At 40.8% G+C, this 27,149-nt stretch overlaps 1 protein-coding gene across 2 annotated transcripts in view; it reads right to left on the reverse strand.

Moving 5' to 3' along the window:
• The window catches only part of GPD2 (glycerol-3-phosphate dehydrogenase 2), a 100,691-nt gene extending 76,663 nt beyond the window's left edge, over positions 1-24,028 (reverse strand). The window contains exons 1-2 of one of the 2 annotated variants that reach the window (XM_032789167.2): positions 23,786-24,028; positions 2,264-2,373 (exon numbers count right to left, since the gene is read on the reverse strand). In XM_032789167.2, the coding sequence (XP_032645058.1) occupies positions 2,264-2,365 (102 nt within the window). In that variant the 5' untranslated portion in view covers positions 2,366-2,373; positions 23,786-24,028. The remainder of the gene's footprint in view (positions 1-2,263; positions 2,374-23,785) is intronic. The other variant, XM_075070221.1, reaches the window with a different exon arrangement.
• Between the last annotated feature and the right edge of the window lie 3,121 nt (positions 24,029-27,149).

Here is a 27,149-nt window from a genome sequence, read left to right on the forward strand (position 1 = left end):
TTTGTTCCAGTAGCCCACTTATCGTCAGATTGTCCTGGTTCCTCAACATCTGGCGCAGACCTTGTTAATCCGGGAGACGTCCGAGCCGGCATGACTCTCCTAGTTCGTGTCACTCTGGGCGGCGCTCTTAACCACTACGCTATCCAGTCGCGACACACACACACACACACACACCACACACACTTTGCAGTAGCTTCAGAGATCAGGTCACAAGCCAATGTTTCATTTGGCCATTAGGGTCACTCTTCTCAACGAAAAGTTTTACATCCATCCCAGGAAATAAATTTCCTTATGATTTCTAGTATTGATGGAGAAGGGAGCAATTCCCTGAATTTTTGAACATCAATTTCATAAAAATTCATGTGTATAATTAATCTGTTACAATTAGAGCTGAGTGAATTATGGATTTTTGGGGGGGGTGTACAATTTAAATAGAAACCAAATTTTCTTCTAAACTCAGAAAAATTGTTTTGAATCCAATAAAATTTTCTAGTAGACTCAGAATGAAATACTTTTGGTTTTTCTAGTCAATTCAACAGTTTGAGTGTTTTCGACCATTTGTGTTCTGTTTGTTGTTGTCAAAACTTGAAAACAACATGTTGTTTCAAAATGAAGAATTAAAATATATCAACTTTTTTGGGGGGGGGAGATCTCCATTTTTTTTCCTAGGGAAATTTCTCTGTCAAAAAAAATTTGCCTGGCTCTGGTTACAATCCTGATATGTATTAGCATCCTATGTATTTGGTTTATTATTTGAAGTTCTAAGCTTAAAAATGTTACAGTATACTAATTCAGGCAGACTCCTGATAAAGACGCCAAACAGTCTTTGGAACATAAACACCAACTAGTATAAAACAGAGGCAGCAACTGAATTGAACATACGATCAAATGTGCTATTTTAAAAACACACTTTCTGTTATACTACATCTTAATTTATAAGGATCCAGGACTATTCTTTTTCTAACTTTACTCGTGTCATGAGGCATAATCTCTTTTTCCTGCACCCATGCTACTATTCCTTCCTGTACATATACAAGGAAAAGTCTCTGGATTATTATCGACGAAGCATTCCTGGAACTAAATGAAAGCTGTCTACAGTCAACTATTGTTGCTCCTGAATTAGACTATTAAACCCAAAACCAGATCTTATTTTATCATTCAAATCAAATTTAAAATTAATATACAGTAAAAGATGAGATGTTAATTGTCCATGGCAAGCTGTTAACCTGCTTGCAATATAAAGACAGCTGGCTACACATATACTGTGATAAACAACATACAAATTTAGCACTTGCTAAATGAATTGGACATAATCCAAAAGGATTCCTAGGGATCAGGCTCTATTTTCAAGCCCAGACTGGAGCAAGCGGGATCAGAGTGCTGCCCACTCTCTCACACTGAGCAGAGTTAACAGAAAGTTGGTGACTGGCAAAGATTCTCAAAAGGGGAGCTTCCAGCCTTGCAACCAACACTAAGGACAACCCCACCAGGCAAATTTCTACATGCACAGTTGTCCAGGCCAGCCTGAATATTTATAAATCCACAGCACCGCACAAAGCCAGTCACTGTACACAATTATCTGCATAGAAGGCAGAGTGGGGAGTGGACTGTGCTGACTAGTGCGGGAGTCACCACCCGCTCTGCTGAAGACCAGTCCAAACACCCCATAACCCCTTTGTTCACACATTCACTCCCATATTGGCTTCACTCCTGAGCCTCCTTGGGGAATGGAGGAAAGAGGCCGATAGCTCTGCTCCTCCTTTTGGGAAAGAAGAAAATGAAACCATTTCCTACAATACTAGGAATCAATCCACAAAGTGAAACCAGCAACCCATTGGGTGTTTTTTTTTGTTTGTTTTTTTAAAGTCTGTTTTGTCCAAAAGTACACTTAAGGACAGCCTTTCCCATTCTAGGATTTTGTTTTGTCGACATTTTAATTAATGGAGGAAAAGAGTCTGTTCTGCCTCTTGGATTTTGATAATGACCAAAGTTTTCAAAGATGGGTGCCTACATTTAGGCACCTAACCATGGAAGTCAACAGAAATCTTAGAACAATTACAAGAATAATGTCCACGTTTTCTTACTATTCAAAGATCTACAGCAATGAAACATCATTAATGCAGTACTCGAAATTAGTTCTACCCAAATCAAGCTCAGAGGCCCTTGGCATTTATATCCAAACAAAGCTATTCATATAAACCTAAAACACGCTTCAGCAGATTTTAAGTTTCATATTTTATCAGAAATCATAATTAATACTTACGTGTTTGTTTCTATACTGCGAAAACTGAGAGAGGCCAAAAACTGTTGCTATGGCACCTCCTCCAATGAGGACAGTTCCTTTTACTACCTTACGAAATGCCATTTTTTACTCTACAAAAAAGAGGGGGGGGGGGAAAAAGAGGGAAATTAATATGTTTCAACCATGTAAGAATTCAGATTGTCTAAAATAAAGTACTTATTTCAGCTAGATCTAGTGCTGAGAATATAAAGTTTCGGGGTAACAACATATTAGATTAATTATTTTGGTTGTAATATTATCAGTACAGAAAGTCGGCAAGACGATGGAAGCAAAAATCTTTGGGAAGTGTGTGTATTAGAGGAAAATAAGTGAAGAAAGTGTATAGAAATATTTAAATGTACTTACTAATTTACACACTGAGTGCCTATCTCAACTGCCGACAAGTGCTTATGAGCAGGAGCAGCTGCTTTTGCCATGGCATCCTAAGTATAACTAAAACTTCCCACCACTAATGATTGACAGGTAAACTCCAGCCCAGAACTAGCCACTGAGTACTCTTTCTAAACAAATTAACCATTTTTTTCTTTTTTGCAAAGACCACCACTCGCTATCCTTCCTCATTGTCCACCTCCTTTTACAACCCAACAGGACTGCACTCTAATCTGCCATCCAGCACGTGAATGAGGGCGAAGAGGCAGAGCCGGGGACCTAGCAAACCTCCTCTGCCTTAGGATACCACAAATTCATGGTCTCTCCAGACTCTCCGGCAGAGAAAGAGAGGAGAGGGGACCTGGAGATGGGGAAGGTGGCTTCCTCCTGGGACTCCAGCTCCTGGGACGCTCTTGGACACAGCTCCCTGCTTTCCAGAACCCCATGCCGCCATCTCCTCACACTGCCTCTTCCACTTCCAGGCTCACTCCAGAAAGAGATATGGCAGCTCAACGAGGACATGGAAGGTAACCTTCTTAAGAAAATTCTGCACCCCCTATTTGCCACCCAAGAATGATAGGTCACTACTCCTCTTGCGCAACAGAGATTGAATGCTTGTTATATCTAGCAATGCTGTACAGAGGGGTCACTGATGGTCAACAAACAACCAGGTGCTGCAGAGAGCAGAGGCAGTGATATAGGCAACAGACAAGACCCAGTAGCTGAAAAAGAAGTGAAGGGTAGATTTGAAGTGCAGGACTCCACCTCCTAGCTGTTGAGGCAGAAGACAAGGACTGTGTGTCAGACATTCTTCGAGAACAGTGTTTGAATGCAGGACTGTCTCTAAAATCCTAAGTAGGTGTAGCCTAAACCATTTTTTCCTCAGGACCAGCAGAGCTTCAGTCACATAAGAAAAAACATGGACTGAGTGAGAATGGAGCAGTAACTACACGTCAGTCAAAGTTGTTTGGATAGGAAAGTGGTTGTTCTTCCATTAACGTAGGGCATGGACTGACTCCATAGTGAGATTTGGAATAGTAAAAGTTTAAAGCAGTGTAAGTCACAATTTTCTGCCCTTTTAGGAAACTCAGAAGAGTTTAGTGAGTGACAGGATATTATAATCTAGTAAATCTTTTCCTTCTCTGACTACTATAGATATTATGATCTCAATGTCTGTTCTCTTAAACTGAGTATATGTTATTGCTTTTGATAATAACAACTTTGTCAGGCACCTGCAGAAATAATCCTGAGTGACAGAGGAGTGCGATTTGTATAATCCTGTAAATATGGTTAGACTAGACATATAAAAATATACTGTACATCTCCATATACATGATTATTTATTTCCTATCTAGCCATCTGCTAGACGAAGGTTCTTTAGTCTCTCCAATAGTATGGGAGAAGGACACCATACAGCTGTTTTAAAGACATGTTGAATAAGGTCACTCTGTTCCAAATCACCATGCCTCCTAATTCAAATAAATCAATGTGATATATTGAACTGAGAACTACCAGTCAGAAAGCCATTTTTAAACAAGCATTGGTCTTCGTGTGTGTTCTAATGATAACAAACATCATCTAGATATATACTGTAAACAAGAATAACATTCACTCAACAGTATAAAGAAACATGGTAAGAAAAAAATTGCAAATCTAAGATTAGAAGCAAAAGAGTTAAATTATTTGCCTGTTCCCTCAAGGTGGGCCTGTATGGATGGGACTCAGGAGTTCAGAAGAAAAATCACCAACAAGTCTGGGTTTCATATCTTGTGTTTGGGATCCTCTGCAGTGCACATATTTGTAGAGGTTTGGTTTTATTATAAAGGTTGGGTCCCTATAAAAGCACTTACTGAAAATCAGGCCTCTTTAAGGTGTCTCAAAAGGCACCTGAAAACTGAGACACCCAAAAATCATTATATCTTGGCCCAAATTATTTACTGACTGCATGTCAAATCTGCTTCCCTGACCCAACCTCAACAATAGCATTCTGCATTTAGGATGAAACAATACAGAAACAGTTTTGGTAAAGTCACACAGCCACATTGTTCTATCTAGCAAATCAGAGGGAAAGGCTATGCAGTAGACTGTTGCAGGAACATTTAACCCTTTCAAGAGCATTTCTGGAAAAATAACCCTCGAGAGCACTGCTCAGAACTTCGGTCCCAATAATCTGGGAGTCCAATTTGGTCACTGCTGTCACAGAGAGTCTGATATCTTAGTCCAGTTCTGGACACACACCTATAGGTTATGTTTTCCCAGCAGAGTTATCTCAAGAGAGTATCTGTACTCAAATTACATCAAGATAGCCTAGTTTGAGTAAGAGGGGTCACGCTGTGAAGTAACAGTCAAGCTGCTTCATCCACACTGCATGGCATTCAAACTTCTGGAGCATATCCCATGGTTCTTTGCAATGCACTAAGCTGAGCTACTCTATGAATTATTTCCCAATGAACTGTGGGAGAACTTGTCCGTCCTTTCTGGGTACATGCTAAGAAATGTGGGAAGGCATTGGAGCAGTACCAGCACTCAAGCAGAGCTAGCTTGCATCAATACTGCAGAAAAAAAAAAAAAAAAGTCATGTTAGCAACTGACAAGTTGTGCTGACTTGAACTCTAGCCTGTACCCCTTGATAGGCCAAGCAACTTGAGTTAAAAGCACCACCACACCCAAAGGTTTGCGCGTGAATAGAACTTAAGTTATTAAAAGTTCTCAAGATATAATCGGAGCTAACTTTGCAGTGAAGATAAACTCAGATTCCATATGAGTAGTACACATCAACAGTAGCATACATCCATGCCAAAGCATCAAGCCTATATGACATGTATCCACTAGTAATAGTCTAACTCATAACATTGTGTCAGTGTGAGAAACGCAAGATAAGTCACCAGATCCATCTATGCACTGAAAGAATGAAAGAAAAAGGCAAGCAGAATACTTTTGGATGACTCAGGTATATTACCTCATCTGAACAGGTCCTGCCAAAAAGGTTTATGAATGAGATTTGCAACATACTTGTGCCATAGGCATGCCCCCTGACTTGAAAGATTAAGATTTTCCTGAACCACAGCCTAGAAATAAATGACTTCTTTCACAGGAATGTACAGACAAGCAGCAGATTTGCTTTTAAAAACTTCCATTAGTGATGTTGCCAATCTTGTTAGTGCAATTAGTCTATCACTTGTTCTTTCACTAAATTTACATGTACTCACTCAATGTGGCCACGTAAAGAGCAGCTCATCTTTTAGTTTCATCACAATACAGGAGAGGAGGCACAGAAAACAGTAAAAGAAACATCTTAGAGGAAAAGTAAGTTGTTTTGTTAACTGGAAAGGAGAGTAGGGTACAGAGGTGATGCACTAATGCTCAGAGTGCTATGGAGATAGACGCAAAGGACAAATCTAGATAGATAATATAGACACCACAAAAACCTGCTGAAATCTTGAAGCCAGTAACCTCTAAAAGGTTTGCCATACATTCAAATCACCTCATTTTCTCCAATCTTAACTACCCAATTAAACAAAAGAAGTCCTTGAAATCCTTACTTGTGTATCCATTTTACTGGATTTGCTATTTCCAGTTATGGTTTTGGTAAACCTAATATCTTATTTTCATAGTGGTTTCAAAATGTGACTGCTGCGGAGAAGTGCAGGAATTTGGGAATGTTTTATGATGGAAAGGAAGAGAAACAATCAACATAAATAAAACGTTCAATACTCAAAAAGAATTAAGGTGCCCAACTAGAAAAATTATATTGCCATCATCAGTATCTCTTTTGTTTTTAGGAATTACAAAAGAAAATGGAGAACAACTTCAGGGAATGTATAACCATTATCCAAGCACTCCACGTACCACTACTCCTACTGTAAAGTTTCTTCAATAGCCAGAATAATAATTAAGCATTTCATTTAACTAGTAGTCCCACGTTAATCTGGAAGCAGTTTCACACATTTTATGCAGCAGGAATGAAATCATTTCAGAAAACATAATGAATCTCTAACTTGTAAATGCTTGTTCTGGGAACACAATACGTTCTAGAATCCAAGTGAATTAAAAAAAAAAAAAATAGCATCTTGCAACACCAGGCAAAAATCAGCCTACATCATGTGAGAATGAATTGACTATAAAGAAAATAAACGGAAACAATTCCTCATGCTGTCTTTATATGGTTTATATTTTTATGTCATTGAGCACATTTTATAAAATACATGATTTATTTCTAAGTCACAAAACCTATACTTTTCCCATTCATATATATTCAAGTATATCAAGGATCGACAATTTACTTGAGAATAAAGCTCAGTGCAGTAGCTCATAGTAAACAATAGCTATCTACCACTATCACCCTACAAGATCCTTAGTATCCCCCAAAGCCCATTGATTCCAATGAGCTGAAAGCACGCTGTGGCTCACAGAATCAGACCCAAAAATCAGTGATCTACATCTTTAGAGGAAAAAGCACAGAAAATTTGACAGTTTAACACAATTAAAATCTTACTTTTTAAAAATAATACACTTGCACTGACAAAAGTATTCCACTTCTAAGGTAGTTATGCCGCATCTCTACACAAAGTATTGGGGAAAACTTTGCTTATGGTTTCCCCAGAGCGGAGGGTGTCAACTTCACCACCAAGCAAAATACACGAAGGGTGAAATCCTGACCCACTGAAGTCAATGGCAAGACTCCCACTGACGTCAGTAGGGCCAAGATTGCACCCAAAGAGTGCCTACAGAATATAACATGGAAGAAAGAGAAAAGCAGTTTGGAAACAAGAAATTAAATGGAACCTGTGTCAGACATTTAAATATACTGACTATCTGAACAGAGCCAACCTTTCACAAATATAAAAGATAAACTTCAGAATATTTGTCCATGAGAATTCAGTAGTTTTGGTTATGAACACAGTGCCTTATGCATGGTCTTTCTATAATAATGTCCCTTTTAGCACGTAAGTGAACTCTGTTTATAGATACCCAACAGCCTTATTTGTTTAAATTGGAATTGTTGTGAAGTTAATTGAGAATAAAAGCTGTTTAAAAAGCTGATTTATATTGATTAGTTTTTAACTGTAAGCTGAAAATGGAACCCCCTTAAGAAGGCAACATACAGAATAAGAAAATATGTCATTTATCAAGATCATTTTGAAACAAAGATTGTGCATATATTTGAATGACATACTGCACACCATTTTCATTCAACAGAATTAAAGGTAGAGAAATTTGAGCTGGAACACTAACGAACATGCTGACAAAAATCGTAATGCTCATTTCCACATCTATGTGCTAGTTAATTTAAAAAACAGTGGTTTCCAAGGCAACTTTACCCATTATATTATTTATCTGCTGTGTCTAAACTTGAGAACCATAATTTTAAAGAAATACATTCTATTAGGCCATTTTAACAAATAATTTCCTAGTATTTTCAAAAAAGTCTAGTTTTTCTAAGTTGATAGCAATAACTTACCTACTCATTTTGTTCAACAGACCTTTACATTTTCTTCATTATGGATTAAATAATTCTTTGTGCATCAACCTAGAGCTACAATTTTTCCCTTATTACACAGAAAGAATCTGATACACATGAAGAAAAAAAAAAAATCACTAAGCTCTCTCTCAGTATTTTCTTTTTTCTATGCTAGTTTTCTGCAGCTTGTGTCTGTAAAAATGCTGCATAAAAATAAAGAAACAAAAATCAGACTCAGTTAACTGTTCAGACACATCTACACACAAAAGTCACAGTGAATAGCCAGACAAATACGGCTACTATTAAAATGTAAAAACTATGGGGATGAGACAGACACACTGTTATACCACTACAAAACATTATTTCTTTCCTGCTCTTACCCAACATATGCGTAAATCAGGAATGTTGTAGGTGCTATGGGAATCACTGGTTGCCGTCAGGGGTAGGCTAAATAGGATGGCACCTAAAATTTGTTTTTTTATTTTTAAACAGGCTGCTCCTGCTTGGCCCCACCTTAGCTACCAGCTATTCACTGCTCCTTTGTGAGTAGTAGCATACTGACCAAGATCAGGAAACACCACACTGGTATGGCTCTAGCCCAAGCAAACTCTCCCATCAGCTGAAACAGCTTCCTGATACCACCACCAAAACCACCACCACCACAATAGCAGTGGCTTAGAGTGCCAAAGTACCTAGTGCTGGCCCTGGAGGATTGGCATCTCATCACAACTCCTTACTACAGAATCTTCAGTGCACTGAATGGCCAGATTTTGAGAGAACTATCACATGCTATCCAATAAAGCAAATTTCACTAATCTATTTTACAAAAAAAAAAAAAAAATTAAAAAAAAATGCATCTTCACATATTTAAGAAAAAATGAATTTTCCCACTGATTTATGAAGAAACAGTCCTGCAAACACACTATACACCCAAATATGAAAGTTTGTGAAGCCTTTTCCAATATCACCATCAACACCTTCACACAACTTGCTCTATAACTATTTAGTTCTTAAGTTAAAAGCTTATATGTATTTGGAAAGAGGATGATTTTAAATGCTAATAAAGGGCTAACTTAATTGCTGCAGATACACAATATATGTAAAACCACACTGAAGCATCCAATTTGATTTTTTTGCTTGATATAAAACAGTGGTTTTAAGCCTGTGATCCCCTGACCTCTGGGGATACACAGGTTACGTCTAAGATTTCCAGAGGGAATCTACATCTCCAGTTTTTTAGGGGTCTGCAAATGAAAAAATGGTTGAAAACCACAGCTATAGAACTATGGGTGTGAGAAATTTATGCTTCGTATAGTACATATGCTTCTTAAAGATACCTTGATATGTCAAACTAGGCTGCCAACAAAAGACTACCTTTTACTTTCATGGCAATTAAACACTTTTGTATCACCACCCCTAGAGCAGACTACCAACTTACTTCAGGGAAAAGACTACTCCCAGAAGACCAACTAAGGAAATAGACCATATGGGCTAGTCTTCACTGCTAAAAATGTTGGGGGGGGGGGGGAAGGTTGTTTTTTTTGTTTGTTTTAAAAAAAATTGGGGTACCCAACATGCATGAGTTTTCCTGAGGTAAAAGACACAGTGAAGACCACGCACTTTTGTTTTACTATGAGGTATGTTCGCTGAGGTCAACCTTATACCCCCAACCTGGAGTGGATCTCTGCAACTTTATCTCATGGTAAAACAAAAATGACCGATCTTCACTGTGTTTTTTTACCTCAGAATTACCCTAATGTCTGAAAAGGCGGGGGGAAAAAAGAAAAAAAAAGCAATTTTTATAGCAGAGAAGAAAGACAAGCCTTGTGCATGTAATGGGAAGAGGAATTGTTTAACAAACTGATCTTAGCATGATGCCTGTCATTAGCAATTGGCCAAAGGAAGTAACAATGTCCTATGAGCACCAACTGAGAGCAGAGTGGTCTATACAGGGCACACAGACGCAGTAAACAGTGTTCTAAAAGTAAAGGCTATTGTGGACACAGATAGTGCAGATGACGCAAGCAGCATGACGTGAGAATTACAAGCATTTATTGAAATCAGAAAAATAAACTATGCATTGTAAAGAATCATCTGATAGTAGAAGTATGAAGTATTGTACACTTTTCTAGCACATATACATTACAGACACCTATTGCAAGTTATGAGAGAAAATTTGATTCTTTTCCAAGTTTGAGATAGACCGTTTGTGCCATCAATAACTTTTTAAACTATTTGTATTGATTTTAAAGGACTACAACAATAAGTCAGTTATTTTAGAAGGCACACATTGCAAAATGTACACAAAGTTATGCAGTCAGACACAGGTTTATTCCACTATATCCCAAATATTTCAAAAAGCTAATAGCATAAGCAAGAACCTGGAGTGTTGTACTTTGATGAAAGACTTGAAATCACAAACCACCATTAATTGCCTTGTTCTTAATCTCTTGTCCAAATGCAAATTATACCTGTAAAACAGAACCACCCTAAGATCTATGATTTTGATCCAAAGCCCAACGAAGTCAATGGGAGTCTTTCCGTTGACTTCTACAGGGCTTGGATCAGGCTTAAAGAATAATGGAGGAGAACTGAAATTTTTCAGAGCCAGCCTGTGACTAGACATTTGTATTATGGTACATATGGTTCAATCTGTCACACAAAGGGTTAAGCAAAACATGCAGAATGTAAAGCATTCTGCTGAGGGAACTCGTTTAGTATTAATAAAACTTCACAGGGACAATCATTCAAAATTACAGCTACTGGTAGAGCTCCAAATATATTTTAACATTTACAAGGAAATAAAAACAAAACAAATGAACATAAAAGGGAAAATATATCCACGTTATTTAGCATACAGGACAAATTTATATATTTTTAACATTCAACTTCCAAAAATAAGGAGGTGAAATAATGTAACTTTTCCCAACAGAAAATAAAGTAAACCAAGATACTTCTTAACCTTTCAGCAGTGCAAAAAGATACCAGCTAAAGCTGAATTCCACTTTTGATTCTTCTTCAATATACTATACTTAAAAATTAAAGATGTCCCTCTCTGCTATGTATACATCTCATTTAATAAGCCTAGCATCTTCCCAAGTGGTTCAAAATGTATAAGATATCACAAAGCCTTCTGAAACAGCATGAGAAATTGTGTCCTGCTACCAGTAATAACAATACCACCTCTTCTCTTCTAAGCTGCTTTTCAATACATTGATCTCAAAGCATTTTACAAAGGAGGTCAGTAACATTATCTCTATTTTAGAGATGGGGAAACTGAGGCACAGAAAGTTTGCCCAAGGTCACTGAGTAGAACAGTGGCAGAACCAGAAACAGAACCTACATCTCCTAAGTCCTCTACTCTATCCATTCGGCAACACTGCCAACATAACTGGGGATGGAAAGCTCTTGTTTTGCTTTCATTTTCAAGGAGCACTGCGTCAAGTAGCTTCAGAACAAAACAAGAAGTATCAGATTTCTTTTAATTTGTGTCGGGAGGCACCCTTTTTCATGCACATATGTACTTCAAAATGCAAAGACATCCAAAATACATAGGGGAAGTTGTTGTCACTCTTATTTTTCATTTGTCAGACTGATTAACTACCATTGTTTACTACCCTTGTACACAAAAAGCCTATCAATATAAAAACACAAATACAAGTTTTCTATATTGTCTTTCATTGACTTCAAACTTCTTCAGGGTTTAAGTAAGCAAGTCCTTAACGAATGCATCCTCAACAGGGATGATTCTTCCAAGTGATTCCTTAAAACATATGATATAAACCAGATTGGATGCAAAGAGAAGATAATCTTTCTTCCCTATCTCAGGATCTTTCTGCAGCCAAAACTCCCTCCTATTTTATTTGTGCCTTTCCCCGTCTCTCAGCCACAATAAAGCTGCTAGAGCTCTTTTTAATGGATGAAGTCAAGCCCTGCTATTCTTAGCCACTTGAACAGCTACACATGAATGAAGGGGAAGGAGTTAAGTGTGCTAAGCAGTGGCCTCAACTCTGCTCAGAAAACCACAGCAGGTCTAGTGTGCATAAAAGAGGCTACACAGCATGTCCATAACAACTTCAGCAACATGAGACAAGGCCAGCCTCTTGAACTCTGCCTCAGGTCTAACCCAGCTCATTCTTTCTCCCACCAGTTAGGCCAGTATCTGATAGTCCAGAGCCGAGGGTCCAACTGAAGGTACTCATCTAGATCAGTGTTTCTCTAACTGGGGGACTGCAGCCCCCAAGGGGGTCCACAAGATGGGTTTAGGGGGGTTGCAAGTGCAGGTGAACAGTAGGGGGTGGCAAGCAGGGCTTCAGCCCCGGGGCAGCAGGACTTGGGCTTCGAACAAGGCTCACAAGTTAAAAACAGACTCAAGTATCACACTACAAGATAAGTGCAATATTTACATTCCAATCAATTTATTTTATAATTATACAGTAAAAATGAGAAAGTAAGCAATTTTTCAGTAAGTATGCTGTGACACTTATGTCTGATTTTTGTAAGCAAGACGTTTTTAAGTGAGGTGAAACTTGGGGTACACAAATCAGACTCCTGAAAGGGGTACAGCAGTCTGGGAAAGTTGAGAACTACTGGTCTAGAAGCAGTGAAGGACTCAGGCTAGATCTAGCCATGCAACTGGCTAAAGCACTGAGCAGGGACTGAGCTAAGACCCTTTCTCCAATTTGACTCTAGCCACCCAGCTGCATCATAGAATGGTTGTGCCCAGCTGAACTGCAAAGGCCACTTCAATACTACATGATCCCCATGAGAGTGCAGCCAATTTAACACTCAGTAGTCAATGAAATCTACTCCACAGTGTTTAGGGTCTAGATTCTGCCCTGCCTTTGTCTTTCTTCTGTGCCAACTATTTTCCATCTTCCTTTATCATATAAATAAATTCTCATCTACAAGGGTCAAATTCTGTCCTCAGCTAAGAAGCACCCTTTGAAGTGGCTGGCAGCTGCAGAGACTTATCCAAAGTACAATTTTACTTCAAGACAGTAATTAGTTTCTAGTAATTGTAAATGAGTTCAGGTGATACTATTAGCACAAAGGTTTTCATCTTAGGTAGTGAGAGGATTTGAGGTAACATCCACAACTAACAGGACAAAAGGACTTCAATCCTTAGGTGCAAACTGCTTAGTAGTTAGAGCACTTGCTCTTCAGAAAATAAGTTCAAAGAAGACTATACTTAAGCAAAAGTCCAGAGACTTCAGGCTAACAGATGGATAAAAACAGTAAAGCTTGGCATCAGGCATATCTAATACAACTATAAATTGTTGTTGGTTTTAATAGCTGTGCCTATTTTTTAATATTGTTTTCATTTCCTTTAAAGAAATGCTCAAGTGAATTTAAAATGGTGAGAGGTTCCAGACTGATGGCCCTATAGATTGAGCAGGCATAGACAGTGCAAGCTTTCTCACACTGCTCTGACAACATGCTTCGGCCCTGACCTGGAGTTACTAGGTTCCCTGCCTACTCAATCTTTGGTCTTGCTAATGACACTGCCAATTATGGTGCCAGTTGTAATGGTGGACAGGACAGGAGTGAGACAGTCAACCTATGACTGTTTTGTCTAATTTAATAGAAGTTTAACAAAGTATTATTGTGACTCAAGGGTAACCCTACATATTAATGGCTGTTTGGCAGTCATCCCTGTGAAGGACATACCCAGCAAATAAAAAGGGGGTTAAAAAATAACCACCTTAATTGTATTAGCATAATAGCACCATTTACCATCTTTCAGAAGACTGGCCCTTTAAAAGGCAAAGAGGTTTTGATACTAATCTAGTCTGACTTTCTGTATAATACAAAGCCTATCTCAAATCAGCACTATGATGACAAGCAAGTGGTTAAAGTTAAACCCAAATAAAATTAAGTTGCTTTCTCTGTAATATCCCTCCCTGTGACCAGTGTTCCCTCTAATTTTTTACATTCATGTGCGGCATGAGTTGTTATGTGCACCAATATGGAGGTTCACATAACAAAATTCACGTGCTGGGCGTGGGGCCAAGGGGTTTGGAGTGCGGGAGGGAGCTCAGGGCTAGGGCAGAAGATTGGGGTGAGGGGGGTGAGTGCTCTCGTTGGGGGTGGGCTCTGGGGTAGGGCTGGGGATGAAGGGTTCAGGGTGCAGGAAAGGGCTCTGGGCTGGGGCAGAGGGCTGGGTGCAGGGGTGAGGGTTCTGACTAGGTGTGAAGGCTCTGGGGTGGGTCCAGGGATGAGGGATACAGGATGTGGGAGGGGGCAGAGGGTGAGGGCTCCAGCTAGGGGTGAAGGCTCTGGGGCCAGGGATGAGGGGCTCAGGGCTGGGGCAGAGGGTTGGGGTGCAGGGGAATGGGCTCTGGAGTGGGGTTGGGGTTGATAGGTTTGGGGTGCAAGCTGCCCTGGAGCTGCGGAGGGGAGAGAGGACTTCCCCCAGTCCTCTCTCACCGCAGCAGCTTGGGGCTGGAAGACAGGCACCTCTCCCCTGGCCGCAGCAAACTAACTGATTTATTAAATAAAGGAACTATTATCTGTAGTTAATAAATTGAGCTGATTATTTCTGGTCACCATGTCCTTCAAGATTTTAGAACCAGCAGATTTCATCATCTCACACCTTGTTTTACTCATAGATTGGAACATGAAAACAAGCTTTCTTACTTTTTTGAGGGGGGGAGAGGGGGATTCTTAACTGGAATGAATGAGTCAGTGAACTGAACTAGTTGAATAAACTGTTGTGAAGAAAATATTCTCTCTGAATTGGTGTCAAAAGCTAGTTTAGCACTTCATACTCTAGTCTAAGTGCTTACCATGCGTCTTCCACCAGGTCAGTGGTTTGACTCTCATTAAAACTTGCAGCAAATAGGTACTATTGAATTATTTTCACATTAATTTAAATTTTAATAGATTATAAAAAGTTTAGGCCTTAACATTGGTTGTCATTATTTCAAATTTAATTTTAAATAGTTTTTTAATAAAGCTGTATTTGATTTTAATTTAATAATCTGATTTAAATAACAAAAATTTAAATCTACCCTGACTACTATGATCCTAACATTTGCCCTTTAGCATCAGCCATTTTTTCCAGACAAACATACACCTGTAGCAGGAACTTTAGAGATATAAAAATTGTCTTGTTTATTACAAAACTGGACATAGATCTGCACAGCCAAACAGACACCACCCTTTCAGTAATTGCACGAGTAATTATTTAGGCATGTCAGGAGACGATTTCAATTTTCTAAATTAGTTCTGTAAAGCTGACGAGCACCTGCAGCTTCCATTCAAGTCAGTGGGAGCTGCAGGTGTTCGACATCTTTTGGAATCAGGTCCTTAATTAGCACACATGGGCTCAGTTTAGGAAGCTAACACTAGTCTTATAGAAACATTTATACCAAGATAATTTTCTAACAGGGCAAAACCAAATCAGGATGCAAGTACATGTCCTCTATTTGGACAGACACTCAGTAAATAAACTACAATTAAAGGTGTTCGCCAAAGTTATTAACATTAGCCTATACTTTCTAGGTGGATGATTACTGGACATTTTGAAACTGCACTGAGACAAAACTAAGTGTTTTGTGTGGTGATGTTTTTTAACTCAAATCAGTTAAATTGGTTAAAATGGATTAGGAATTGACTACCTTAGGAGCATCAACACACATTTTTAAGCCACTCCTTTCTGTTGCTTTATTGTAAAACTTTAGCTAACTAGTTAACCTGAAAATAATTTTTTTGGTGTGAAATAATGCCTTTTGGTATTTTGGAAAAAACAATTATTTGCCGGGATTCAAGTGAGATCTGAGGTGCACTCTTCATTGCTGTGAACTGAGGGCAGAAGCCATACAGTGACTTTTTTTCCTTTTTAATTGAAAGGGGGTTGCACTTGGACACTAGAGAGGGAAGCAGCTTGACATTCAGCTTTGAAAGAAAAGCCTGACACTTTTTAAAGGCAAAAATTACAACACATTTCCCTTCTCACTTCCCATCCCCCATGAGTAAGACTTGAAGTAGTGGGGGGGATTATTTCTCATCAATGTTGTGCTCCTTTTAGTAAATTCCTAATATTTCTTGGTCTAAAACACCATCTTTTCAAATGTTAAATTCACGAAAATGAATACAAAATATTTTTTACTGTTATATAGATTTTCTATAACTTATTTTCTTGCGCTAATCTTTCATTCTGCTGAAATCTGTTCAGTCTTCCTCTTTGACAGCATGTTCTTTCCCCCTTTTCTCTGATCTGCCTCACCAATAGTTTTTTCAGTCTTTCCTCTAATGTTTGTTTGTTTTTCCCTCCCTTCCCAATATTCATGTTACCTTTTCACTCTCCATTAAGTTGTTCCCGATACACTTGAAAATGTACAGGGGATGGGGAGTCAACAACTGTGTGTCCAGTTATTCAGTGCTATACAATGCATGACAGAGCCCAGTCCTGCATTCGTATTACGTGAAGTTGGTGGGACCATTCAATGGCACACCCACTTGCCTAAGGACTAGTTATAAGAAAATGCAGTAAGATCTAACTCATCTATATGACTAGACTAAAAGACCAATCATTTTAAGGAAAAGAGAATGTAGACAAAAGCTCAGGAAGAAGGAAAACAAGAATCTCTGGAAATCTGTCTCTGAGCATTCAAATAAACATCACAACAAGCCATCCAGATAAAACTAAAAAGCAGATTGTTTGAGTTGCATGAAAACCCTTGGCTTGAAACAGCCAAGAAAGACATTTACATTTGAAAACAGGAACCAACTATCTAAGTGGATATTGAAAAGAGTGGAATTCTTCAACTATACTTACAAAAGGGATTTTAGAAGGCAGAAAACAGAATGACAAAGAACTGTTGCTTGAGCAGAAATTACAGAAAATTTACCTAATGTTTTCATATAGGAAACTGATCTACCAAAAGATGGTTTACCTCGGTCTCCTCTAACCCTAAAATTTTCCAACTCCCTTCTAATCTGCTCAGCTTGCCTTGCCTTGCCTTCCTACCATTCTCTCCCCTCCGTTGCCCTTATCACAGGCATTAATGGAGAATTCACCACAATGTAATTAGTCCTTATGCAAGTGGGTGTGCCATTGAATGATCCCACCAACTTCATGTACAACACGTAGCACAAAGGAGCCCTAGTCATAAGTCAAGACCCCAAGGTGCTATAACAACACAAACAAAGAACAAACAATTAATGATAGCTGGAATCCTGAAGACACATTAGTGGTTAGCCTTCCATGGAGCATTCAGTAAATTAATTTTCAGGACACTAATTCAGAATGCTAACAAAGCAATGCAGCATATCATTATTATATCAATGGGAACATTTTTAACATCTTTATAGAAATTGTACAGTAATAATCCAAAACACAGAATTGTGCCATTACAGTAGTACTTTAAAAACAAATTTTTCATTTATATAGAATATCAGGGTTGGAAGGGACTTCAGGCGGTCATCTAGTCCAACCCCCTGCTCAAATCAGGACCAACCCCAACTAAATCATCCATATTTATCATATAAAGACAGGAATTTACTCTTAAAGGCATAATAGTTTAGATGACACTAAGTAATTAGGAGGGCCTACTTCAAGAATCACGAAAGTAACTACTGTTTACACACATGTACAAATAAATATGCAGCAAGTAGAGCTTACCCAAGCTTTAATTTGATACAAAGATAAAACTTATAAGGGACGGTTTAGAAATACAGAAACAAGAACATAGACACTTGACTATGTCTTTAACTGTTAAACCTACATATCACACACTAAGTAAAACAACTAATCTTCAGTCATTGTCCCTTACTGCTGAACATTTATAAAAATATATTACCTTTCCCCTAAATCACTGAGACATAGCACAGCTCTGTTTAGCTAATGCTGCAATTAAAAATATTATTGCCATTGAATATACTATATGACCAATCTGTTCCTTAATTAGTATGTAGAAACATGCCCCATTTTGGCAAAGCACATTAGTTGTTCTGCCTGTGTTTTCCTCCTGGTCATCAACTGCTCTACCCAGCCTCCAACACTTTCCCAGATGAGGTGACACAGCCCTCCATGCTAGGCCACATAACAGCTCCACTCCTTCCAAAGTCCAAAATATACACAGAGTCTACCCAAAAAAGTCCAGTACAAAAATTCCACCCACTGAAATCCACAATATACATGAAAAAATAAAAAAAAACCTCATCCCTTACCTGGAAGGGGCTCCGTTAAGAGCAGGCTTCCCAGTTCTTAGCCCCACCCAACCTTCTCTGCTCACAGTAAGATCTCAAAGTCTGCTCTCCCTCCCATTAAGGCAGCAACTGAGCTGGGCGCTCCCTTTTTAACTCTTCCCTCAAAGAATGACACCAGCTTCAGATGTCACTGCCTGGGGCTGATTTGGCCTCTATTAGCCAAATATGACATTTCTACACTCCATCATCACATGTTGTTATACAAATGAATATGTAGCACTGCAGGTACTGTACCTACTGTTTTAGGATTTATCTATAATTGGGAAATGTATCTAGTTACACCAAATCATGTAGATAAATTCCACGAGTGCAAGTCCCATCTTACACTGGTGCTGTGTAGCTACATTGCTACAAAAAATCCCTGCATAGAAAGAGCCTGTGTTGGAGTGTTCACCCACGCCAGTCTTGAAGGGGTTAAGGTAGGCAAGATGGACCAATTAATAGGTTGCCCCTGGAAGGGAGCCAAGGATCATTAATGCTTAATTAAGGATGAAGTTTACCTGGGCAGGAACAGGCAGGGATTGAACAAAGCTAAGAAGCAGAGAACAGAAGGGGCTTGCAGGGGGAAATAATCAGCAGGAGGGATGTTGGTTAGAGATTATAAGGATGGAGAAGTAGCTACAGAGCAGAGGAATCTCGGACAGGTAGTAAATCCAGAGGTTCTAGAGGACAGGGAGAGGAAGTAGAACAGAGCTCAGAGAAGTAGCAGCTAAGTTTAGAAGTAGATCATAGTAGCAGAGCATAGGGTCTCTGGGCTAGAACCTGGAACAGAGGGAAGGTCTGAGGCCTGGTCTACACAGGGGGGGAAGAAAAAAAAAAATCATCGATCTAAGTTATGCAACTTCAGCTATGTGAATAACGGAGCTGAAGTCGATGTACTTAAACCTACTCACCTCGGTGTCTTCACTGCAGTGAGTCAACTGTTGCCACTCCCCCATCGACTCTGCCTGTGCCTTTTGTGGCGGTGGAGTACAGGAGTTGACGGGAGAGTGCGCAGAGGTTGATTTATCATGTCTAGACTAGACACAATAAATCGATCCCTGCCCCCCCGATTCAGTGGGTAGTGTAGACACACCCCGAGTTCCCCTACCAGCCAACAGAGAAGTGGCACGGCCTTGGATGTAGAACAGAGAACTGCCTGGAACAGCAGAGGGACAGCTTGCCTAGAAAGACCCTAACAGCCATTCCTCCCACCCCCTGAAGGGGAGAACTAAAGTGACCTGGATGGAGGGACAATTAACGAAAAAAGACTACTACCAAGAGTCCTAGAAGGTGATATTAAAACAATAGGCTGATGGAAGGGACAGCTGGTGAGCTAATCCCCAGATAAGCCATGAAGCAGTGCCGTTAAGTAGTGAACCTTGCTACAGAGCCTTACATACATGGAGAGCAAACAGAGAACATAGCTCTCCGCTAGCTAATGTTGTATTATTTGAATTGTTAGAAAACTTGGGCAAATGTGGCAGTATTAGGTCCATAAATGAGCAATGTTTCAAATATAACCTGAGTGGGGAAAAAACCCTTCTGCAATGTAAGTTAAAAAATGAAATTACTACATTCATTTTTGTGGTTTAAAGTTAATCATCTACACATTCCGTGACATCAGAAGCAGAATTAGCCAAGCATTCTTGCCCCAACAGTAAACTTTTATGTACATATGAGTCTTCTTAAGGCAAAAAAAAAAAAACTTGGTCACTGAAAACTGCATAATAAAAATACTTGGTTATGCAATTATGGATTATGCAACTTGAGACCATTTTTGAAAAGATGAACCACAAGCCAAATCTTTTGCTAGCGTAAACTGGTAATTTAAGCCAGTGGAATAATGTTGATTTACACCGAGGATCTGGCTGGTTGCTTCATAGCTATATAATTAATCTGACAATGTTGAAGAATTCAAGGATTGAATAGCATGAAAATGACTTATAAGAACTATCATTTTATGTATTTATATTTGTCATTCTCTGTGAGCAGAATAGATTTTTTAAGAGCGAAAAAAATTAAAGGGTTGAACTAAAATGTGACTGAGATACTATTTATCAGATAAGTTGTCGTCTTCCTCTTTCTTGCCATTTCCCTATTTGGAGTCAGCGACTTTTACAGCCTTCTTTCAAAACTCCTGCTTGTATGCCTGGCTGTATATAATTGGTCTCCCTCAGGTCTGTTGATATCTGATCAATGTTCTGAGACTTTAACTTTCCCCTTGGTCATCTTCCATCTATGATCCCTGCAAGAGTCATCCTACCAATATAACTCCCGGCTCTTCACTAGATGTGCCCATACTAACGTAGTCTCACCTCTCTCAATTTGTCTTCAGTTGAGGCAACTCACATTAGGTACCCCACAACCTCATTTTGTTTCCTATCACAGAGTGTACAACTATTTGACCATCTCAACATCTTCATTTTCGTGGTGGAGAGCATACTAATTTCTCTTTTTGTGGCTGGCCAAGTCTCTGTCCTATACATATAGGATGGGTCAAGTTACAGTTTTATACACTCAACCTTTTAACTTTATTGGCATCTTTTTATCACAGAGACATTTCCTGCCATTTGTACGAACCAGATTAGTACAACTCGGGAGGGTACCATATTCCGCAACCATTGATCCTAGGTATTTAAATTCACTTATCTGATCAGTGCTATCTATAATACTATCAATCAGTACTCAGAAGATGGGCCTAAGATGACAAACCATATAGCCCGAGTAACAATCAGCTAAGCAGAATCTATACATATTCACACATAGTATCATGAAATGAAAGACCCAGCGAAACACACAGAGCCCATGAAAGTAACAGTTACAATTCCAGTAGAAAGTCAAAGTCTGAATTTTCTGACCTCAGACAATTTACATCTCAAATCTGCGGCATTCATTATTTTTACATATACAAAATTAGTATATAGCATCAATGATACCTCTTATATGTTCTCAAGAATTTTCCTAGGATGGATGATATCTAAATAGAGAGACTATCTCATGGACAAACTCTCCTGCAATTTGCAATTAAACACCTCCCCTTTCATTCATAATCACATAACTGTCTTGTAGCCACTACAGTGATCATTATATGGGAAAGTAATATTAGGAAAGTATTTAATATATTTTAGCTGTTTTTTAAAGTGACTTAGCAGCTGGAAATAAGGAAAGCTAGCACAATACGGCCGGCCAGCTTTCTGCAGACTGCCAGCAAATATTCTCAAACTTTGATCCAGAGTGTTTGTATGGATATATGTGTTGAGGGGGGAGAGAGAGGGAGAACATAAGAATAGCATCTGTGATAAGTATGGGTAAGAATCACAGATTAGAATTATTTGAGACCAGTGTCACTCCTGCAATAATAACTGTAGAAGCGATATCCAGGACTTGACAATTTCAGCCACTGGAGATAAGGAAACTCTCCCTCAAAAATTAGGAACCATAAGAATTAAGATTTTATATAAAAATAATCTGCCCCTTACGATCATGAAGATCAATTTCCAAATGTGAACAGTGTTGTCTGAGTCTACAAAGAGAACTCCAGTGCCCTGCTACTTATTCAGTGCTTTTTCAAACAGCAGTAGTGTGAAATTGGTATGGGGCTATTGAGTAGAAGCAGCTCAAGTGCCTAGTCTTGTCAATTTCATTCTGTTGCTGCTTGAGAAAGCTCTAAGCAGCAGGAGTAGGTATTGGGGTTGAGAGGAAAGCAAGTTCCCCTACAACAACAAACAAGACAAGAGGATGGAGAAAATGCAGCTGCTAGGAAAAAAAAAAAAGAACTATTTTTGCCCGAACAGTGGAGAAAAGTGAGAGTTCCAAGACAGAGACGGTTCCTACTTCTTACCAGCAGCCAGGGTACAGGGCTAGCTTCAAGTTTATCTTTGGTATCAGCCTTTATATAGGTTTAGTCCTATGGAAGGTAGATATGATAGAATGTTCAAGCCTTGCGAAATAACTCATATAATTGAGGGTGTGTACTAATGGCCTTCACACTAGACACTTCCCTAACAGTTAGTGGCTGGCTAGAAGAGAGAAAAGCTCAAGGAAATCCACCTGGTCATTAACTATACGGAAATACCCAACTCAAAATATTTTATTCCATGAAAATCTTTTTTAAAATTCAAATTAAAAATAATTCCCTTTATTTTCAAAAGTTCAGCAACGTTACCATGGAAATGGTATTCTGTGACCAGTATCCATCTTCCTAGCAGTTAGAGTTCTATAGTATCCAATAGGAAAGCAAGACTCAATCAATATTCCACTCTGTTTACTAGTTTGTTATAGAACATTTACTTTTTTGGTCAATTAGAATTTTCAAAAAAAGGTGCAATATATAACAGACATTTTTAGTAGAGACAACACCTTAACTATAGTGGAATGCTTCATTAGCAGAAAAGTTAACCAGATTCCACAATGTTTAGGAAATGGTCTGATATGTCACTATATAAAACAAAAGCTTCAGAATATTAAGAAATCCTAAGTGTACTTAACTACTGAAAGGGATGATGACATAAAGCAAAAAGAGGTAGCTACACGGGACCTTATACAAGTTTGTTATATATCATCAATTTTAAAAACTCTTAAGAAGTAACAACTGAAGTTTTTGTTACAGAACACATTCCACTGTGAAATTCCTGTTTAATCGTTTGATCTGAATGGATGAGTATCCCCACGAAATTTATAATAATCGATTAGGGTTGTAAAAATGAGAACTTTTCCAAGTATGGGTTAATGCGTAAGGATAGTAAATTACACTTAATTTCATAACAAGTATATTATCCTGTTCTTGGTATGTTTTTAAAGCCACCGAGCAACACTTTGCAGTGCTTTTTTTTCTTTTTGCCATCACTGTATCCATGACTGCAAATAAAAACTTACATCAGAATTAAATGCTGAAGCAAAAAAAGTCACTTGCCGCCTACAAAAGTGTTGACAAGTCCATTACAGTTTTATCTAGGAAGCAAGAGGCAATGCAATCCATCTGAGTTATGACACCACAAAATTTAGTAACTGAGTCCTGAAGAAGTGTCCTGGCCGTAGTTTGCACAAGTCACACCCTTCCTGCCCCTCATGCATAAAAATGCCTTTTGATGATAACTCAGAGAAGAAATGTTTTCACTTCAGCTGTGCTCTTATTTGATTCTGCCAAACATAAGAAGGTGATGTGGAGTAATTCTTGCAGCCCAGTCAGGGTAGCAGCTGCTTGGCAATATACATTGTGCTGCCAAACCTTGTTTTATTATTTTACATGTACACAAAATATTAAATTATCTATCAGATTACTTACTAGTGTTCCCATGAGTGCCCTCTCAAAAAAGCTCTGCTAGCCCACTGTACTTAAAAGGAGTTGGGTGGTATGCTTCAATTTTTCTCCCCCAGTAACCTTCTTTATTTTATTACTAACAATGCAGGCAACTTAAAGCAAAGCAGCTTTAAAAACAAATAGCACCGACACTTACAAAGCAGGAATTTGCTGGCAAAGAGCCTAGTCAGGCTGTTACTCCCTGAAACACTAGGAACTGCTCAGTAATACTAGCCGATGCTTCCAGCAAGGTCTTTACCGCCTAGGATGGAAGAGAAGGTGGACGCAGCAGCAGTGGAGCTAATGCAGCTTCCAGCCAGCAACCTCGGTACCTGCACCCTCAGCAACACTGAGCAGCGGCTCATGGGCTTTCTAGGTACCAGGAAACGCGGAAGTCCACTAGGATTGGGCCCAGGCCGCCGGATTAAGTGGCGTCTCCTTCGCCCAATGGAACGGCAAAGCGCGAGCAGGAGGAGGAGGAGAGCTTTGGCGCTGGGCCCAGGCTTGCAAGGAGCACAGCCCAGCCCGTGCTAACAGGCTGCTGCCGCCCTGCACCGTGCCCGGGAGGAGTTAACGCCAGTACTGAGTGCAGATTCGAGCGCCAGCGGGATCTAGCCGTTACACCTTGCACTGGAGCCTGGGCACTAGTGAATCCCCCTTAACAGCCCCCACTAGGCCCAGATGGAACCTGATTCTGTGACTATTTATACCTCCCCCCTCGGCCTGTCTTTGTTCGCGCGCTGCTTGGAGCTGTTGCCTAAAGGAAGCGACTCCGCCCCGAGAGCAGGGAGGGTAGGCTCCCCAATAGGCCCTGTGCAGCACTGTCCCCCGCTGCCCCGGGATGCAGGAATCCATGCATCTGCCTTACCGTGCTTCTTGCTGCTTTTCCTGCTGTACTTGCCCGTCCAGCAGCACCTAGTTCAACATGCTTCCAGGCAGCACGAGGCGTGTCTTCTTGTAACCAGACACTGAAAAGTAACCTCCTCCTCCTCCTGCTGCTGCTGCTGCTGCTGCTGGAAGGAGCGGTGAGGGGAGCAGCGAAGAGCTGTCCCTGCTCTGGCACTGGCGGCAACTGCTGCTGCTGCGGGCGGGGCGGGCGAGTGCGCGCGCTCTGATTCTCCCCGACCTCCTACCCCGGACCCGGGTCTCTGGCCACAGTGACCAGTCCTGCTCCCGCACCTGCACCTGGCCCTGTTTTGTTGGCTTGTCGCTGGTTTTGTCCCCTTGCTGCAATTTGGATTTGCTGCCTCTCCTCTTGTGGGGGAGGGCGCATGTCTTGGCGCCCCATCTCTCCTCTGTCTCTGCTCCTATATGCCAAAGAATACCCCCCTTTCTTGGGAACACAGGGCCTCCTCTCACCCTTTGCTTCCCCTCTGCCCACCCGTGTCTGTCCTTTCCTGAACCCCTCCCCCCTCCGTGTTTGCCCTTAGCTCTTCCCCCGAGCCATCCCCACGCAGCCAGGAGGGGCAAGTCACTAATACTCCCCTGGTTCTTTTGTTTGGCCCCTCACTCTGCTCTGTCTAGGAAGGAGGGAGTGCTATCGTTTTAGTTAACTGCCCCCATTTTTCTTCCACCACCGTGGCAAGCCCCCACCCTCCCATATAAGGCTTCTGCCCCCCTCTCTGCCCTGGGGAAATCAAGCTCCTCTATTGTCACTCTCCTGATGGAATTCAAAGACCCAAGCCTCCCTCATTCACAACCTTACAGCCATCAGGGGAGGTGCAGTGCCAACTGAGCAGGCAGCCACCACCAGGCACCTTACAGGTTCTTAGCAGGATAGGAGATAGTGGGAGAGTCAGAGTAACCTCAAAAGGAGAATATCCATGTCCCTGCCAGCCCCTGTTCTGTCTCCCTTACTTGTAAGCCATCTGTGCTGAGTCTAATACCACCGCCTGGAAGATGACTACAGGGAGTAGGTGGAAGGCAAAGCCCAAGCATGAGTCTCAGACAAGTGACTCCCTACAGTTTGCAGCAACGCTCCCACTCACTATTCAGAGACGATGTTGTACCTGCCTCTGAAATGCTGCCCCCTAAGACAGTCCAGCAGGTGGAAATGGCTGAGGAGGAAAAAGAAGGGGACAGAGTTGCCATCCTCCTTTCTTTGGAGTCCTTGATGAGGAGGTCTTGGGTGAGATCCCCACCTTTAACACCACTCCCACCAGTTCGTGCCAAGGTCAGATTCTCCTCAGTGATTTATAGGGGGAACTCTGTGGACTTAGAGGCCATCTTTAAGGATATTGAAGCCCTGGGCTGACCCTAGTCATTCCATTGTAGTGCTTCCTCCTCTCACAATCCTTGACCCTGATTCTGCCCCTGGCCTAGAGTCTGGCCCAGTGCTTGACTGTAGTAGCCGCTTGGCTGTCGTGCCCAGTTTGGTGGGTAACAGAGCTTAGTGGCCATATCTTGGGCCTTCTGGGATGCCATTGGATGGAGCAGCCTGTCCCTGAGCTCCTTTGAAACTGCTCAGGGACTCTGAGACTACCAAGGGAAATGTCAACACCAAGTCAATGGGTGCTGAGTCCATTGTGTCCTTGGTGTTAAACTCACAGACTCCAGCCAAAAAGATAAGGTGGAATTCCTTGTTGATACCTTTACCAAGATTGCTGTGGTATAGTTGATCCCACTGCTGATCAGTCTAGGGGTGTTGACTAACCTCCCATATTCAACAGCTCTGGTGTAGCCCCCTCATTCTGTCAGGGGACAGTCATCGGGAGGCTGTATTTGTTTTTCCCCTTCTCCCACTCTCACTGTGGCTGCTTTGCTCTCTCTGCCTCTAACACCTATGTTGAGGGACAGGTTGGCCTATGTGGTATAGGTAGTGCCAGGCCAACCTTTTGTCAGTGTGGAGAGGGGAATTGTTCCTATAGGCAGAGCAAACGTGATGAAAGTATGTGAGTCAGTGAGCTTAACTGAGCCCACAGACTCCTTTGCCTGTGCTGTTCCACAGGAGGAATTGTACCCCACTTCCTGTAGCAGGTAAAAAGCTCCAGGTAGAGGGTGAAGCTTGCTTTCCAGGAATTTTGGAGTTTCCACAGATTCCTCAGTTCTGTGAGGGCCTTATTGTAGGAAGCAAGGGAATGGGAGTGGTACTCAACATAGTACCAGCTGACCCATTGTTTCCATGATTCCCTGTTCACCTATGAAGCAGAGCACAGAGCAGCGCCTCTTCCCGCCCCCCCCCCCCCACCCCCATTGCAGGAGTTTGCACGTGTACAGTTACCTTCACCAGGGGCACATCAACAAATATGGTGCCCCTAGGCCCTCCAAATATTGCCGCCCCCCCCCCCGCCACCCCCATTGCAGGAGGTGCTAGATACTCTCCTACTTTTGGACGGGGGAATTTTCTATGATAATCATGCAGAAGACTCGCAGCACTCTGCCTGCCCAGGCCACTTGGCAGTTGGAATGTGGGGAGGAGAGAGAATAGTGTGCACTTCAATCACCTCACCAGGTTATCTGGTGGGGTGGCTACCTTGTGTCTCCTGGACCTACGATCCAAAGAGCTGAGGGTCACCAGGATT

This window comes from Chelonoidis abingdonii, chromosome 10 (assembly GCF_003597395.2).
Source record: "Chelonoidis abingdonii isolate Lonesome George chromosome 10, CheloAbing_2.0, whole genome shotgun sequence".
Taxonomy (NCBI): domain Eukaryota; kingdom Metazoa; phylum Chordata; order Testudines; family Testudinidae; genus Chelonoidis; species Chelonoidis abingdonii.